At 42.6% G+C, this 15,900-nt stretch overlaps 2 protein-coding genes across 3 annotated transcripts in view; one reads left to right on the forward strand and one right to left on the reverse strand.

The window, feature by feature from the left end:
* Positions 1-7,088, forward strand: part of LOC148102409 (protein NLRC3-like) — a 60,794-nt gene extending 53,706 nt beyond the window's left edge. Inside the window, exons 8-9 of the mRNA XM_087841482.1 lie at positions 6,072-6,118; positions 6,280-7,088. Coding sequence (XP_087697608.1) covers positions 6,072-6,118; positions 6,280-6,809 — 577 coding nt within the window. The 3' untranslated portion in view covers positions 6,810-7,088. The remainder of the gene's footprint in view (positions 1-6,071; positions 6,119-6,279) is intronic.
* The window catches only part of LOC148102407 (uncharacterized), a 179,692-nt gene that overhangs the window by 109,094 nt on the left and 54,698 nt on the right, over positions 1-15,900 (reverse strand). The window lies entirely within an intron of this gene.

A 15,900-nucleotide genomic window follows, 5' to 3' on the forward strand; every position in this document is an offset into this window, starting at 1 on the left:
GAGATATTGTTCCTCACATTACAATGAAGAATGAAAATTTTTTAAATCTTCATTCGATGAAATTGGGACAACAGGTGGAGCAGGAATGACAGTATCACTAATGGTGCCAAATAACACCCAGAAAAAGGGGAAACAGGACATACGATCCTGCACAAATGTTGGTCTTTAACAAAGGTGAAACACTCAAGTTGTATGATTCAATTCAATTCAATTCAATTCAATTCAATTTTATTTATATAGCGCCAAATCACAACAAATGTCGCCTCAAGGCGCTTCATAGATACAGAGAAAAGCCCAAAAATCATATGACCCCCTATGAGCAAGCACTTTGGCGACAGTGGGAAGGAAAAACTCCCTTTTAACAGGAAGAAACCTCCGGCAGAACCAGGCTCAGGGAGGGGCGGCCATCTGCTGCGACCGGTTGGGGTGAGAGAAGGAAGACAGGATAAAAGACATGCTGTGGAAGAGAGACAGAGATTAATAACAGATACGATTCGATACAGAGAGGTCTGTTAACACATAGTGAGTGAGAAAGGTGACTGGAAAGGAAAAACTCAATGCATCATGGGAATCCCCCGGCAGCCTACATCTATTGCAGCATAGCTAAAGGAGGATTCAGGGTCACCTGGTCCAGCCCTAACTATATGCTTTAGCAAAAAGGAAAGTTTTAAGCCTAATCTTAAAAGTAGAGATAGTGTCTGTCTCCCGAATTCAAACTGGAAGCTGGTTCCACAGAAGAGGGGCCTGAAAACTGAAGGCTCTCCCTCCCATTCTACTTTTAAATACTCTAGGAACAACAAGTAGGCCTGCAGAGCGGGAGCGAAGTGCTCTAATAGGGTGATATGGTACTACAAGGTCATTAAGATAAGATGGGGCCTGATTATTTAAGACCTTGTATGTGAGGAGCAGGATTTTGAATTCAATTCTGGATTTAACAGGAAGCCAATGAAGGGAAGCCAAAACAGGAGAAATATGCTCTCTCTTTCTAGTCCCTGTCAGTACTCTTGCTGCAGCATTTTGGATTAACTGAAGGCTTTTCAGTGAGTTTTTTGGACATCCTGATAATAATGAATTGCAGTAGTCCAGCCTGGAAGTAATAAATGCATGAACTAGTTTTTCAGCGTCACTCTGAGACAGGATATTTCTAATTTTAGAGATGTTGCGCAAATGGAAGAACGCAGTCTTACATATTTGTTTAATATGTGCGTTGAAGGACATATCCTGGTCAAAAATGACTCCAAGGTTCCTCACAGTATTACTGGAGGCCAAGGTAATGCCATCCAGAGTAAGAATCTGGTTAGATACCATATTTCTAAGCTTTTCAGCGCCGAGTACAATGACCTCAGTTTTATCTGAGTTAAGAAGCAGAAAGTTAGTGGCCATCCAAGTCTTTATGTCTTTAAGACATTCCTGCAGTTTAACTAATTGGTGTGTGTTATCTGGCTTCATGGACAGATAGAGCTGGGTGTCATCTGCATAGCAGTGAAAATGTATGCTATGTCTTCTAATGATGCTGCCTAGGGGAAGCATGTATAATGTAAACAGAATTGGTCCTAGCACTGAACCCTGTGGAACTCCATAATTAACCTCAGTGTGTGAAGAGGACTCTCCATTTACATGCACAAATTGGAGTCTATTAGATAGATATGATACAAACCACTGCAGTGCAATACCTGTAATACCTACAGCATGTTCTAATCGCTCTAATAGGATATTATGGTCAACAGTATCGAATGCTGCACTAAGGTCAAGAAGGACAAGCACAGAGATGAGTCCACTGTCAGAGGCCATAAGAAGATCATTTGTAACCTTCACTAAAGCTGTTTCTGTGCTGTGATGAACTCTGAAACCTGACTGAAACTCTTCAAATAAACCATTCCTCTGCAGATGATCTGTTAGCTGTTTGACAACTACTCTTTCAAGGATTTTTGATATGAAAGGAAGGTTGGAGATTGGCCTATAATTAGCTAAGACTGCTGGGTCTAGAGATGGCTTTTTGAGTAAAGGTTTAACTGCAGCCACCTTGAAGGCCTGTGGTACATAGCTGATTATTAGAGATAGGTTGATCATATATAAGATCGAAGAATTAATCAATGGCAGGACTTCTTTGAGCAGTTTTGTAGGAATGGGGTCTAAAAGACACATTGATGGTTTGGAGGAAGTAATTATTGAAGTTAACTCAGAAAGATCGATTGGAAAAAAAGAGTCTAACTTAACATCAATGGAACTAAGAGTAGCTGTAGATAATATTACATCTGTGGGATGATTATTGGTAATTTTTTCTCTAATGATAAAAATTTTATTTGTGAAGAAGTTCATGAAGTCATCACTAGTTAACGTTAAAGGGATGGTTGGCTCAAAAGAGCTCTGACTTTTTGTCAGCCTGGCTACAGTGCTGAAGAGAAACCTGGGGTTGTTCTTATTTTCTTCAATCAGTGATGAGTAGTAAGCTGTTCTGGCTTTGCGGAGGGCTTTCTTATAAAGCAACAAACTATTTCTCCAGGCTAAATGATGATCCTCTAAATTTGTGACACGCCATTTCCTCTCCAGATTACGAGTCATCTGCTTTAGGGTACGTGTTTGAGAATTATACCACGGGGTCAGGTCCTTCTGATTAGAGACCTTAGTTTTCACTGGAGCTACAGTATCCAGAGTCGTACGTAGTGAGGAGGTGAAATTATTAACAAGATAATCGACCTCTGTTGGGGTAGCGTTCAGATAGCTGCTCTGCTCTGTGTTGGTACAGGGCATTGACGATGATAACAGTGGCTGGATTATATTCTTAAACTTAGTTACAGCGCTTTCAGAAAGACATCTACTTTGATAAAGTCCACTCTCCACTGCAGCGTAATCAATTATTGTAAATGTAAATGTTATCAAGAAATGATTGACAGAAGAGGGTTTTCAGGAAACACTGTTAAATGTTCAGTTTCTATGCCATATGTTAAAACCAGATCTAGAGTGTGATTAAAGTGGTGGGTGGGTTCTTTTACATTTTGAGAGAAACCAATTGAGTCTAACAACAGATTAAATGCCATGTTTAGGCTGTCATTTTTAGCATCAACATGGATGTTAAAATCACCCACAATAATTATTTTATCTGAGCTCAGAACTAAATTAGATATAAAGTCTGAGAAATCAGACAGAAACTCTGTGTAAGGCCCAGGTGGACGATAGATGATAACAAGTAAGATTGGTTTCTGAGTTTCACAGCTGGGGTGGACAATGCTAAGCATCAGGCTTTCAAATGAATTAAAAGTCTGTCTTGGTCTTTCATTAATTAATAGACTGGTGTGAAAAATTGCTGCCACACCACCCCCTCGACCTGTGCTTCGAGATTTCTGGTAGTTAGAATGACTCGGGGGTGTTGATTCATTTAAACTAACATAATCATCCTGCTGCAACCAGGTTCCTGTAAGGCAGAGTAAATCAATTTGTTGATCAATTATTAAGTCATGTACTAACAGAGACTTGGAGGAGAGAGACCTAATATTTAATAATCCACATTTCACTGTTTTACTCTTTGGTTCAGATGTGGATACTGTATTGTTCTTTCTTTGTAAATGTTTAAGTTGTTTGTTGCTGGTTTTTAGTTTGTTTTTTGTCTTTTTGGAAGCAGACACAGTCTCTATGGAGATGGGTTTTTGGGGGGGTAGCAGGAGGAGAGAAGCTGCAGAGAGGCGTGTAAGACTGCAACTCTGCTTCCTTGTCCCAACTCTGGATAGTCATGTTTTGAGGGGTTTAATAAATTTGTCGATATTTCTAGAAATGAGAGCTGCTCCATCCAAAGTGGGATGGATGCCATCTCTCCTAACAAGACCAGGTTTCCTCCAGAAGGTTTGCCAATTATCTATGAAGCCCACATCGTTTCTGGGACACCACTCAGACAGCCAGCAATTTAAGGAGAACATGCGGCTAAACATGTCACTCCTGGTCTGATTGGGGGGGGGACCAGAGAAAACTACAGAGTCCGACATTGTTTTGGCAAAGTTGCACACCGATTCAATATTGATTTTAGTGACCTCCGATTGGCGTAACCGGGTGTCATTACTGCCGACGTGAATTATGATTTTACTGAATTTACGTTTACCCTTAGCCAGCAGTTTTAAATTTCCTTCAATGTCGCCTGCTCTGGCCCCTGGAAGACAATTGACTATGGTTGCCGGTGTCTCTAGCTTCACATGTCTGAGAACAGAATCACCAATTACCAGAGTTTGACCCCCAGCGGGTGTGTCACCGAGTGGGGAAAAACGGTTAGACACGGTTGTACCTGGGGCTTCTGTTTAGGACTACTTTTCCTCCTCACCGTTACCCAGCCGTCTTTCCCCAGCTGCTTGGGATCTGCCGGGGAACAGCTAGCGGGGCCTATGCTATCTTCGGTTGCACCAGCTACAGGGGCCTGGCTAGCTAAGGGTGAGAGCAGGGTGCAAAGCCGAGTCTCCAGTTCAGTAATCCTGGCCTCCAGAGCTGCAAATATGCTACATTTGTTACAGATATCATTACTGCTAAAGGAGGCCGAGGAGTAACTAAACATCTGACACAATGCACAAGAAAGTGCAGAAGGGACAGGTGAAGTAGCCATGGTGCTAACGGGTCGGCTACGAGCTAAGCTAGCGAAACAGTACAGAGACAGTGAGTGAATACTTTGGCTATAAATTAGGTAGTGAGTACACAGAAAGTGTGCTTCGGATGAAGCACGTGAAGATTATACTGTGAAAAAAAAGAATGTATTTAAAAGTTGTTAATTAAACTGCTAAGCAAATAAGCTACTCAGAAACACCACTGTGTTTGAGCAGGAACAGGAAGTGATACTATACCACAGAGCGAGCGAACACCAAGTGACAGCGCCACCGATATAAACACAGACTGTTGTGAACGTCACAGCCACACAGTCACACTTTCTGAGTGTTTTTAACATGATGAATGTGAAACACTGAGTGATGCTTCATCACATTCACACTCACAGCTCCTCTGTAAGTGTCTCAGCTATGCTGGCAGCCTGGAGTCACCTGTAACATGACTGTGGGCTGATGCTGAACTCTGACTCTTATATGTGTGTTATCAGAGGGGACTCCAAAATAAAAGCAAGTTCTTTCAGACTAAAAGGAGACAGAAAAGACAAACTGATCAGAACTTCCTGGTGAATCATGTCAAATAAAAGAAACACAAACCTGTTTCGTAGTATAAGAGTTCATCCAACCTGCAGCAGTGATACTGAAGTCTGAACGACACAAAAACCAAATGAATCTGTCCATCAGTGATAATAAAGATCAGCCTGACATCAATCTGTAACATCAGCAGGACCAAGATCACTTCCACTGTGTCCATCACTGGTAGGTTAAACTGGGAGACAGTCTCTAACATGATGAAACCATAGTCTATGATCTAGAACATCATAGTGGTGCGTAGGTTCTCAGTCATCCAGGTCACAGTGCTCTACACTGAATAAGTCAAACACCTGGAATTCACCCAGTTGGTGTTCTTTGTGTCTTCTTTCGTCAGCTCTACAGACTAAACACAGAGAACTTTTTTCTAATACATGGCTTATCAGTACGTTTGAGTCCATCCACACAGCTCAATGTGTTTCTACTAACACGTTCTACCAACATAGAGGTCAGAGTGAAATAATGAGGTGTTAGACTGATGTTCTGCCTGACACCACAGAGACACAGGAAGTGTCAGTGTAAACATGACAAAAACAGCACAGAAACAGGAGGAGGATTTCTCCATTTAACGTCTGTCTTATTATTAGTGATTTATACAGGATGAGAGCTCATTAACCCTAAACTTCAGTACAGCAAGTCTGTTTCCTCACCACAGCTCACAGGCTAGATGTTTGGTGAAGCTTCTCACCAGTGTTTCCTAAAACATTTAACTATGTTTGGCTTCACACCGACAAACATATTATGTTTGAACCATGTATGGATTGAAATTTATTTGTGAAAATGTTTGACTGTTCCTTTATCAGTGGCTAAGAGTATGTGTATGAGAGCAATGTAATGTCCATGTGTGCATGCTGAAGACACTGTGCTGGTCTGACACCCCCCCCACCCCCACCCCCCTCCTTTCAGGGTGGAGCCTGCTGGAGTCCGATGGTTGAGACCAGGTCTGAGGAAGTGTAAGTGTGTTTTTAATGTGATTCATGAAAACAAAGCAGCACACGTTCAACCATCTTCAAACTGTCACATCATTCATTCACATCTCTGATGTCAGGAGTCATCATCAGAACAGATGATGGATCAATAACTGCAGCTGGATTGTGTTTGTTCTCTCCATCAGATTCCTGTCAACTCACAATCGACACAAATACAGTAAACAGAAAACTCAAACTGTCTGACAACAACAGGAAGGTGACATGTGTGGAGGAGTTTCAGTCATATCCTGATCATCCAGACAGATTTGATGCGTGGGTTCAGCTGCTGTGTAGAAATGGTCTGACTGGTCGCTGTTACTGGGAGGTTGAGTGGAGAGGAAGAGTTGATATATCAGTGAGTTACAGAAGAATCAGAAGGAAGGGAAATAGTGATGACTGTTTGTTTGGATGGAATGATCAGTCCTGGAGTCTGTTCTGCTGTAATGATGCTCCTCAGCTTGCCAGGCACAATAACAGAGAAATATCTATCTCCTCCTCCTCCTCCGTCTCTAACAGAGTAGCAGTGTATGTGGACTGTCCTGCTGGCACTCTGTCCTTCTACAGAGTCTCCTCTGACACTCTGATCCACCTCCACACCTTCAACATCACATTCACTCAAACTCTTTATCCTGGATTTATGTTTTGGTCTTGTGGTTCGTCAGTGTGTCTGTGCTGAGTTGAATGTAAAGAGTGTCCTCCTGTTAGAGAAACACTCTGACTGTTGAACAGATAGTTCAGTCTGTACATGTCTGTCTCTTTCACTCAGAAATACATTTTCAGATTCATGGATTCAATCAGTTGATGTTTGAAACTCTTTTAAATGATTCCTTGTAAACTTCTTCCTCTTCAGTCCTTTAAAGATGGAAGCTCCCATTATTCCAGGATCCACATGTTGTTTTTCTGTCTTTTTCCACTCAAAGCTTCAAAGTGAATATCAGTATGTTGTGTTTCTCTGAAGCTCCTCTGCATTTTCAACAAGTCTGAGCTCATTAAAATGAATCCAAATGTTTGATTTCTCTTTCTTAATGGGATGTTTCCAAACTCTCCAAATGCTCTTACTGTTTCACTCATTGTCGAAAGCTCATCATTTGAAAATTAAGCTATCACAATCAAACACAGCTTTCAGCTCTTATTTTGAAACTGGCTTATTTAGAGAGCTGTGATGTGAGCGTGCTTGGCTCTGAGGCACTTGGGTCAGCCTCTGTTGTTTAGAAGTGTTACAGACTGTGAATGACACAGACCTGTCAGTTTTCCATGTTTGTCTTTAACACAGCTCAGGGGCTCCATGCTGAACGCATTCATCCAGTGTTATTGATCCAGTACTAATACCAGCATTGGGATCAATACTACAATACAATACACAATCACATGTGTCCACGTGATGTACTGTAGTTTGACCAGCTTTATTAATTAATGATCAATCAACTTATTTACTGCATCTGAGTCCAGCTTAATTTAAATGAGTTGATCCAACCCATGAAAATTACATTAGTCCTACAGAAGTACTCAATGCTAACAGGAAGTCATTTATTAAGGTGGAATAACACAGAGAGACACAATCATCTAGTAATGTAACTCACCCCCACCCAACCGGCTTTCTCTAACGAACTTTCACTATTTGCTGTGTGTTTGTTAGTGCAGTCACTGGTGCTAACTAAATGCTTGCTAACTGAACTGTGGAGACATCAGACATGAAAAGAGGCGGACAGGCGACACTATTTAATTGTTGGTCGAGACCAACCGCATGTAAAAATGAAAAATGTCCGACCTAAAGGAGGTAAATACCTGTGTTGTTAAGTTAGCTGATGATTTGTTGACTGGAGTTGGTTAGTTAGTTGTTAGATTGGCAGCCGAGCCTCATGTGAGGAAAAGCCAGAGGCTGCCAGTGATGTAGCCAACTGTCTAGGATCAATGTCAGTTTCACTGAATTATAACTTAAGTAGCTATTTGGTACAATACAGTCACAATGTTAGCATCATTTAGCTAGCTGCCATCCCTCCTGCTTAACTCTGTCATTGACAGCTAGCTGCTGATGGTTAGTTCAGAGCATAGACAGTAAGGTTCAGAGACGACTCCACTCATTTCCAGCACACATGCCTGCACACACAGACCTACGGTGAATGACGGTGCATGTTTGTAGGCTTGTTAGTAGTCTATGTAGTCTAAAAGTAGTAGTCTAAAAGACTACTGTGGAGGTAGTAGTAGTCTAAAAGATGTAGTTTAAAAGATGTAGTCTATGACTGAAACGCTGAGTTGAGGATTAACAGAAACATCTGGTTAGCTGTTCTTTAGCTTAGCTGCAAAAACTTGTGAAATACTGAATGTAAAGTAATTGCAATGTAAGAAAAAGGAAATATTTGCCCTGTTTGTTGACGTCTGCTACCATAAATCACTGAAAACTTTGATGTTAACTAGGATGTCCTACATTTAGCTTGTTTATTAGCTACAATCACAGCATTATAGTGGCCACCGAGAAAACTCTTTTTCTTGACACAACAAAATCATGAAATAATAAATGTTTTCCTCACATTTCAAGGTGTTATAACAAGGTGATTGGTGATTATACCCAGGAAAGGCAAAAGGTGTTTCAATGCTTTCCAGCTTCTTGGTAAGGGAACATGCATTCTCCAAAACCATGTGAATATCCCATCTCTGTCAAACCATTTAAACATTAACTGAGCTTTTTATATCAGGTACAAGAGGTTTGCAGAGCAGGTGATCGAAGAGGGACACAAGGAAGCAGAGATGAGGAGAGAGGAGGCAAAAGAGGAGGTGCAGAGGAGAGTGAAGGTGGTGACAGAGGAGGTGCAGAGCTTGGGCAGGAGACAGGAGGAGGTGACAGTGGGTCAGATGAGCACAGAGAGAAAGGCTGCACATGGATGAGCAGGTAAAAACAACACAATAATTGTGCGTGCAAACACACACACTGTCAGAACACTGAACTGATCTGTGTTTGGTTCACAACAGTCAGACAAATGAGCAGCTGAGAATGCAACGATATATTCATCCATTTATTTAACAATGTCAATAATGTTGTTAATATGTGTAATACAGTCATTGAATATATAGTTACTGGTGTCAGTACAGTGATGTAAATGATTGAATATATCCATAAATAAGCAGAGTCACCATGTGGTGTTGTTGCCATCTGGCAGTACAGCAGTGGAGAGCTGACAGTAAAAGTGCCCGTGGTCCTCTGCTGTTTAAAACAAATGTATTTATTTATTTAGACAGAGATGTTGACCCCCCCAATGTTCAGCACAAAGTTGGGTTCTTGCTCAGGACCTTCTTGCTGTGAGGCAGCAGAGCTGACCACAGTGACACCACGCTCTCTAAAAACGGCAGCACAGCTATGATTACAGGGCTTGGTGCTGGTTTTTCTTCATGTTTTTATCTTTGACAGGTTAAACACAATAAACAACAACAGCAGACACGTGGTGTGTGTGCGGGTGTCTGCCTCTTATAACCACAGTGATTCTCCTGTGGTTTGAAATCTCACGTGATCTTGTGACGTGATCACGAGTCCAAACACTAACAGGTCACCTCAACAAGAACAGATTCAATCCTAATGATTTAGTTACCATAGAAACATGAAATGATTTGTTTGACAGCACATGTTAGACTGTTGTGAACGTCACAGCCACACAGTCACACTTTCTGAGTGTTTTTAACATGATGAATGTGAAACACTGAGTGATGCTTCATCACATTCACACTCACAGCTCCTCTGTAAGTGTCTCAGCTATGCTGGCAGCCTGGAGTCACCTGTAACATGACTGTGGGCTGATGCTGAACTCTGACTCTTATATGTGTGTTATCAGAGGGGACTCCAAAATAAAAGCAAGTTCTTTCAGACTAAAAGGAGACAGAAAAGACAAACTGATCAGAACTTCCTGGTGAATCATGTCAAATAAAAGAAACACAAACCTGTTTCGTAGTATAAGAGTTCATCCAACCTGCAGCAGTGATACTGAAGTCTGAACGACACAAAAACCAAATGAATCTGTCCATCAGTGATAATAAAGATCAGCCTGACATCAATCTGTAACATCAGCAGGACCAAGATCACTTCCACTGTGTCCATCACTGGTAGGTTAAACTGGGAGACAGTCTCTAACATGATGAAACCATAGTCTATGATCTAGAACATCATAGTGGTGCGTAGGTTCTCAGTCATCCAGGTCACAGTGCTCTACACTGAATAAGTCAAACACCTGGAATTCACCCAGTTGGTGTTCTTTGTGTCTTCTTTCGTCAGCTCTACAGACTAAACACAGAGAACTTTTTTCTAATACATGGCTTATCAGTACGTTTGAGTCCATCCACACAGCTCAATGTGTTTCTACTAACACGTTCTACCAACATAGAGGTCAGAGTGAAATAATGAGGTGTTAGACTGATGTTCTGCCTGACACCACAGAGACACAGGAAGTGTTTGATTCAGTCAGAGGAGTTTGGACTTATTTAACCACCTTTGGTGTCTATGATGGTGTCGTCTGTGGAAGGATGTGTAGAGCAGAAACAAAACCAGCCAAGAACAACACTGTGAAGCTCATTTAAGAGAAAAAAAAGTGAAGGTCTGGTGACAGATATAAACACAGTTGATGGTTTGAATCCCATCAGGTCCTGGACCCCTGCTCTCTGTCCAATCACAGACTGAACACATCAGCCGGACCACCAAAGTCCTCAGATTAATCCAGGGTCTGTCTTCAGCCTTTGAGAGCTTCAGTTACTCACAGTTAGACACAGTAACAAATATGTCATCATCCATCTTCTTATACACTGATCACTAAAACTACCTGATGTCTGTCCTGATGTCCAGGTAGGACAGACTGCAGCGAGTTTAATAAGGTGTGTTAGATTACACTTAGAGGGACAGCTTCATCTGTCAAACAGGATCTATGATGGTTTGATTACTGCATTTAACAGAGTTCATGGTTGAAACAACAAGAAGACTCTGAAGGTGCAGGTCTGTCATTAGATTTACTGCAGAAACTGGATTAAACTGGATCCAACTCGAGCTCTTGTTGGGATCCAGGGTGCAGCAGGTCTGTGCTGAGCAGAATGAATAAACCCAACAAGATGTCTCTGTATGAGGAGGCGGGGTCACAGGAGGTTAACAGAAACTCTGCAGCAGCATCATTCTTCATTCTGGATTCTTGTGTTGGTGTTTTTACACACAGCAGATATTTCCTGGTTGGTTCTTTGATGACCACATGAAGCTTTCTGAAGCTTGGATTGAAAACGCTTCATTACTCAAAGCTTTCCAACACAGGCCTCTGTTCTGCCATCTGGTGGACAAACATATAAAGTGCAGCGTGAAGCTACAAATTAAAATGAACTGCTTCAGCTACGTTTATATATAACATACTATAACCTATATAATTATATGTATAGTGTATTATGTAGGTTTTAGAGCTGGGGGTAGAAATGTTGATGGCCTGGTTTTTATTTATGTTCCCCATGGTTCACCAGCTCTCACACAACATCAGAACCAATGATCCACATCCTTATAAACCTCTGAATCAGGTCCTGAAGCTGTGACGTCCTGAGTGAAGACCTCACTGATCACATGACTCTGGTCACCTGGACTCAGTGTTTCTGAAGCAGTGTGCTGGGTTTTTAAAAATACGTGGCTGCTGCCTGATGTTGGGCCCACAGAGGAAGACGACTCACTCACTCGTCTTCACTTCCTCCTTAAACATGTGGAAGGAGAGCAAAGTGCTGCCAGACTCTTATTTCTGACAGGAACAGAAGAAACCACAGCAAACTGGTCCAGTTATTCATCTTCATCACAATCTATTTATTTCTGATGGTGTCTTCAGTCTGAGGGTTTGAAGTTTCCATGTCTGTGTGATGTGTGGTGTGAAGGCTGCTGGTTAAACTGGGACTCACTGTTTAAAGCACTGAGTGCTCATAGAAAGATGCTCCATGAGTCCCAGTACAGACTACAAACATGGTGGAAACTTAGCTTTGATATCCACACACTCTGCACGTCTGTGAGTAACTGTGATGAAGATGTGCAGAGATCTGTGTACAAACAGGAGAAAGATTGTAAAGACTCTGTGCTTCTAACAGCCTCTGTTAACATATGTGAGGCTGTTTGTTGTTGTTGCCATGGAGCTTTTCACTGTTTGGGTCTGCGTCAGCAGGTCATGTGATCAGGTTTGTTCTGTGAAAGCTCGACGATGGTTCAGTGTCAGGGTTTGATTGCATTCATCAATAAATATCTAAATAAATCAAAGACTCCATGTTTTTTCTTTCATCATGTGACCTCTGCTCATCCATTTCTGTGTGTATCAGGATACATTTAGTTCATAATACACAGAAAAATCAGAGTTATTACCTGTAATAAATGTGAAAGTAAAGATTCCTGCAGTGATAACCAGGCAGGACTGAATCACATCCAAGCTCACAGCTGTCACCACGGTAACAGCACCGTCTATCCACAGGTGAGGGGTGGAGCAAAAAGAGGGACTTTCACCATTTTATACTAAAAACACTCAACTAATGTTTCTAATATGAAACAAATAATGTGAGCATTTATTAAATAATAATAATAATGATTTCCTCCTGATCTCATTTCCATAGCAGAGAAAACTGTGGTGTATATTGAGGTGGAGGGTGTGGTCTATGGCTCAGGTGTAGAGGGTGGGGTCCTGTGTGCACCACAGCAGCATGCTGGGACTGCTGAGGGTGGAGGAGGGAGTGATGATGACATCAGAGCTGCAGCAAAGCAGTCAGCAGCACAGAGACCAGTGAATACACAGTCTGTTCATCTTTGCATAGATACAATATATAGCACAATATTGAATGACAGAGACACGCTGTGTGAGCTTCCACAGATACACTGACGTCAGTATCCAGAGTCCTCCTGCTGCTTCCCCCTCAGAGCCCCGTGATCAGCACCAACACATTCAGTTAGATGACAGAGTCCAGCTGCAGCTAGAATCAGCTCCCCTCTGTGAACAACAGCACAGCGTCAGTGTTTCACACTCAGTGAAAGGAGAAAACAGCAGAAGAACACCATGTGTGCTACGTTTCCCAGGACAGACTACAAACTGCACAAATACAGAGCAGCACGTGGAAGGACCTGGAGCTGCATTTAAAGAGAAAAGACAGCGTGATGTCCTGTATGGACAGGTGGAAGGAACCAAGTCCTCAGCTGAAACACTCGTGTTTGTCCACAGACAGGAAACACAGCAGGAAACTTTCTCAAAGAAGTGCAGCTCATGGATAACACACTTCCTGTCAGTCAGAATGAGGCTGGAGCCAAACACAGAAAGGTGTTTTTGTCCAGATGAGCCCAGAGAAGAAACACGAGTGTTCACAGACACTGAAACTGATGAACTCATGAAACTGACCTGAGGTCAGCTGCTAGGACGTCTCTGTGCTCCTTACATATGAACCATGTGACCTCACATCAGTGCTGTGGATGACTGTAGTCATAGAAGAGTAGAGCTGTAGCAGGTGGTGTAAGGAGGAGGTGTATTCTAGTTAACGCAGTACTGAAACACTTCAGCAGAGGGCGCTGTTAAGTCCTTATTGTAACACAGTTACTGTGTGCAGTTATACTTGATACATAATCTGCACTTATTTAAATCATACATGTGAATGCTGTCAGTAAATGATTAATTCCAGATGACTTTTTTGGAGTAATGACACCAACACTGATCAGTAAACAGGTGTTTGTGTGTGAATAAAGATGAGCAGGTGAATTTATTAAAGTGTGAGTTCAGGTGAAATTAGAGAGGTGTGTTTTAAAGAGTGTGTAACTGCCCACTGTGACGTCACATCCACAGTGTGTCATCAGTGTTTGTGTTTGTTCACAGTCTTTCTGTTTTAATGTTCAGGTTCTAGTTTAAAGTCTCTGTCACTCACACTTTACTGTTAAATGTTTGAATGTGTAAATGTGAGTGTGTACCTGTGTAACAGCGCCCTCTAGTGGACGAGCTGGCCTCCTGCACTATGAGCAGAGGCTCTGCAGACAGGAATGAGCTTAGAGCAGCTTTACATTAGGCATCATGCTAGCACTGTGTGAGAGCATGAGAGGAGGTCAATGTTCACAGAGGAACGCTGACAGGCTTTAAGGGTCACATGATACCTCACTCCATGATGTCATATCCGCTTTGGTTCAGAGTTTAGTGGAGCGGCTGAAGCACAAACAGGGTCTGTGTGGTCTGCAGTGGTGTGTGAGGGAGGTAAAGGTGAGGATGGATGGTGTTCACCTGAGCTTTAGAGGTTTGAGGGGTGTGGCTGTGGAGTCAGTGTGAACAGGAAGTGTCACACACACAGAAAAAAACTCTGATCCTGACGGTTTTTCTCTTTGGCTCTCGGAGGAGGCGGACGCACTTTTTCTCCTCTCCCTTATCTTCCCTGCTTATGTCCTTATCTAGTCTTGTGTGTTTTTTTTTTTTTTTGTATTTTCCCTGGAACACTCTCTCACAGTCTGTTCTCTAAAACCTAAAAGAGGAATTATGGATTGGATCAACTGGTCCCTAAATGCAATTGACACCCCTTTCTCAACGAGAAGTCTGGGCTTGGGTGAGCCTGAGTGCTGAAGATATCTACCTATTCGGAACCACGGTAACAGGGTTCTGGCTGATCGGAGCTGGCTTGGCCCTGACTTATCGAAGAATTAAGAAAGCGGAACCAGCTGTTCAAACCCCAACAAGGCTGCCCGCTGGGATTGGAACGATGGGGGAGGCGTGAGTTTCTCAAAATAGGCTCATTGAGTCAGCATGGATAAGATCTTGGAGAGGCTACGGCTGCTGTTAATACTCAGAATAAGATCTCTGACTGCAGACTGGATACATCTCGGAAGGGCTAGCCCGGAATAACATCTCTGGGCGCAAAATTGGATGACATCTCGGGGAGGCACACTGCCATGGGTTCTCAGAAATTGGCTCCTTGAGCACAAGAAATGACAACATCACAGAACGCAAGTATGGCGAAGCTCGCGGGTCTCCAACAGGAGATTGAGAGACCAGTGTTGGACTGTAGAATTGCTTTAAAATTCATATGAGCTGTTCGCACTAAATTAAAAAAATAACATCACTTCATCCGGATACCCTCTCGGCGCCAGCTGCAAGGCCGGAGCTGAACAAAACACCCTGATAACGACTGTGTTTAGTCTGTTCCTTCCCATTCCATGCAAGGCCACCTGGGTTGGCTGGAAGACTGTTTACTTAGCCTGGCAGGGCGAAGGACACTGTCTCAGCTGAACTATGGACACGCACACTCATACATATACTGATACTGATAAGCACTCACTGACGCATCACCCTCCCTACCCCGGATCCAACGCCACCTCCAACGCTTACCTCCCCTCTGATGTGGACATCGGGTGAGTTGGAGGCGCAGTCGAAAGATTGCAGCGGTCCCAGATCAGATGTACACACTGGAACTCTTTCCCATGTTGCTTGTCTGTGTTTATTGTGCTATGGTGTGTTGATATCTGTGCATTCCTGTATTATCCTTTTGTGTTACACGTTTCAATGTTTTTTTTCCTTGCTACCTAGCCTGACCTGTCTCCCCAATGTGATGTTTGTGTATTTTATGTACGTCGGCAAGGTCTGTCATCTCGGTTGTGGGCAAAAGACCTGCAACTGACAAATAAAGGCTATCTCATCATCTCATCTCTCATAAAAACACAAATCATCTCAAAGAAACAGAAACAGGAAGCAGATGTTCTCTCCTTCCTGTTCTCCTCCATCGCCCCGACCTCCTCTCTCTGACATGAAGCTGTTTCTCCATCTGTGAGGACA

This window comes from Neolamprologus brichardi, chromosome 6 (genome assembly GCF_056152115.1).
Source record: "Neolamprologus brichardi isolate AB-2024 chromosome 6, ASM5615211v1, whole genome shotgun sequence".
Taxonomy (NCBI): Eukaryota; Metazoa; Chordata; class Actinopteri; order Cichliformes; family Cichlidae; genus Neolamprologus; species Neolamprologus brichardi.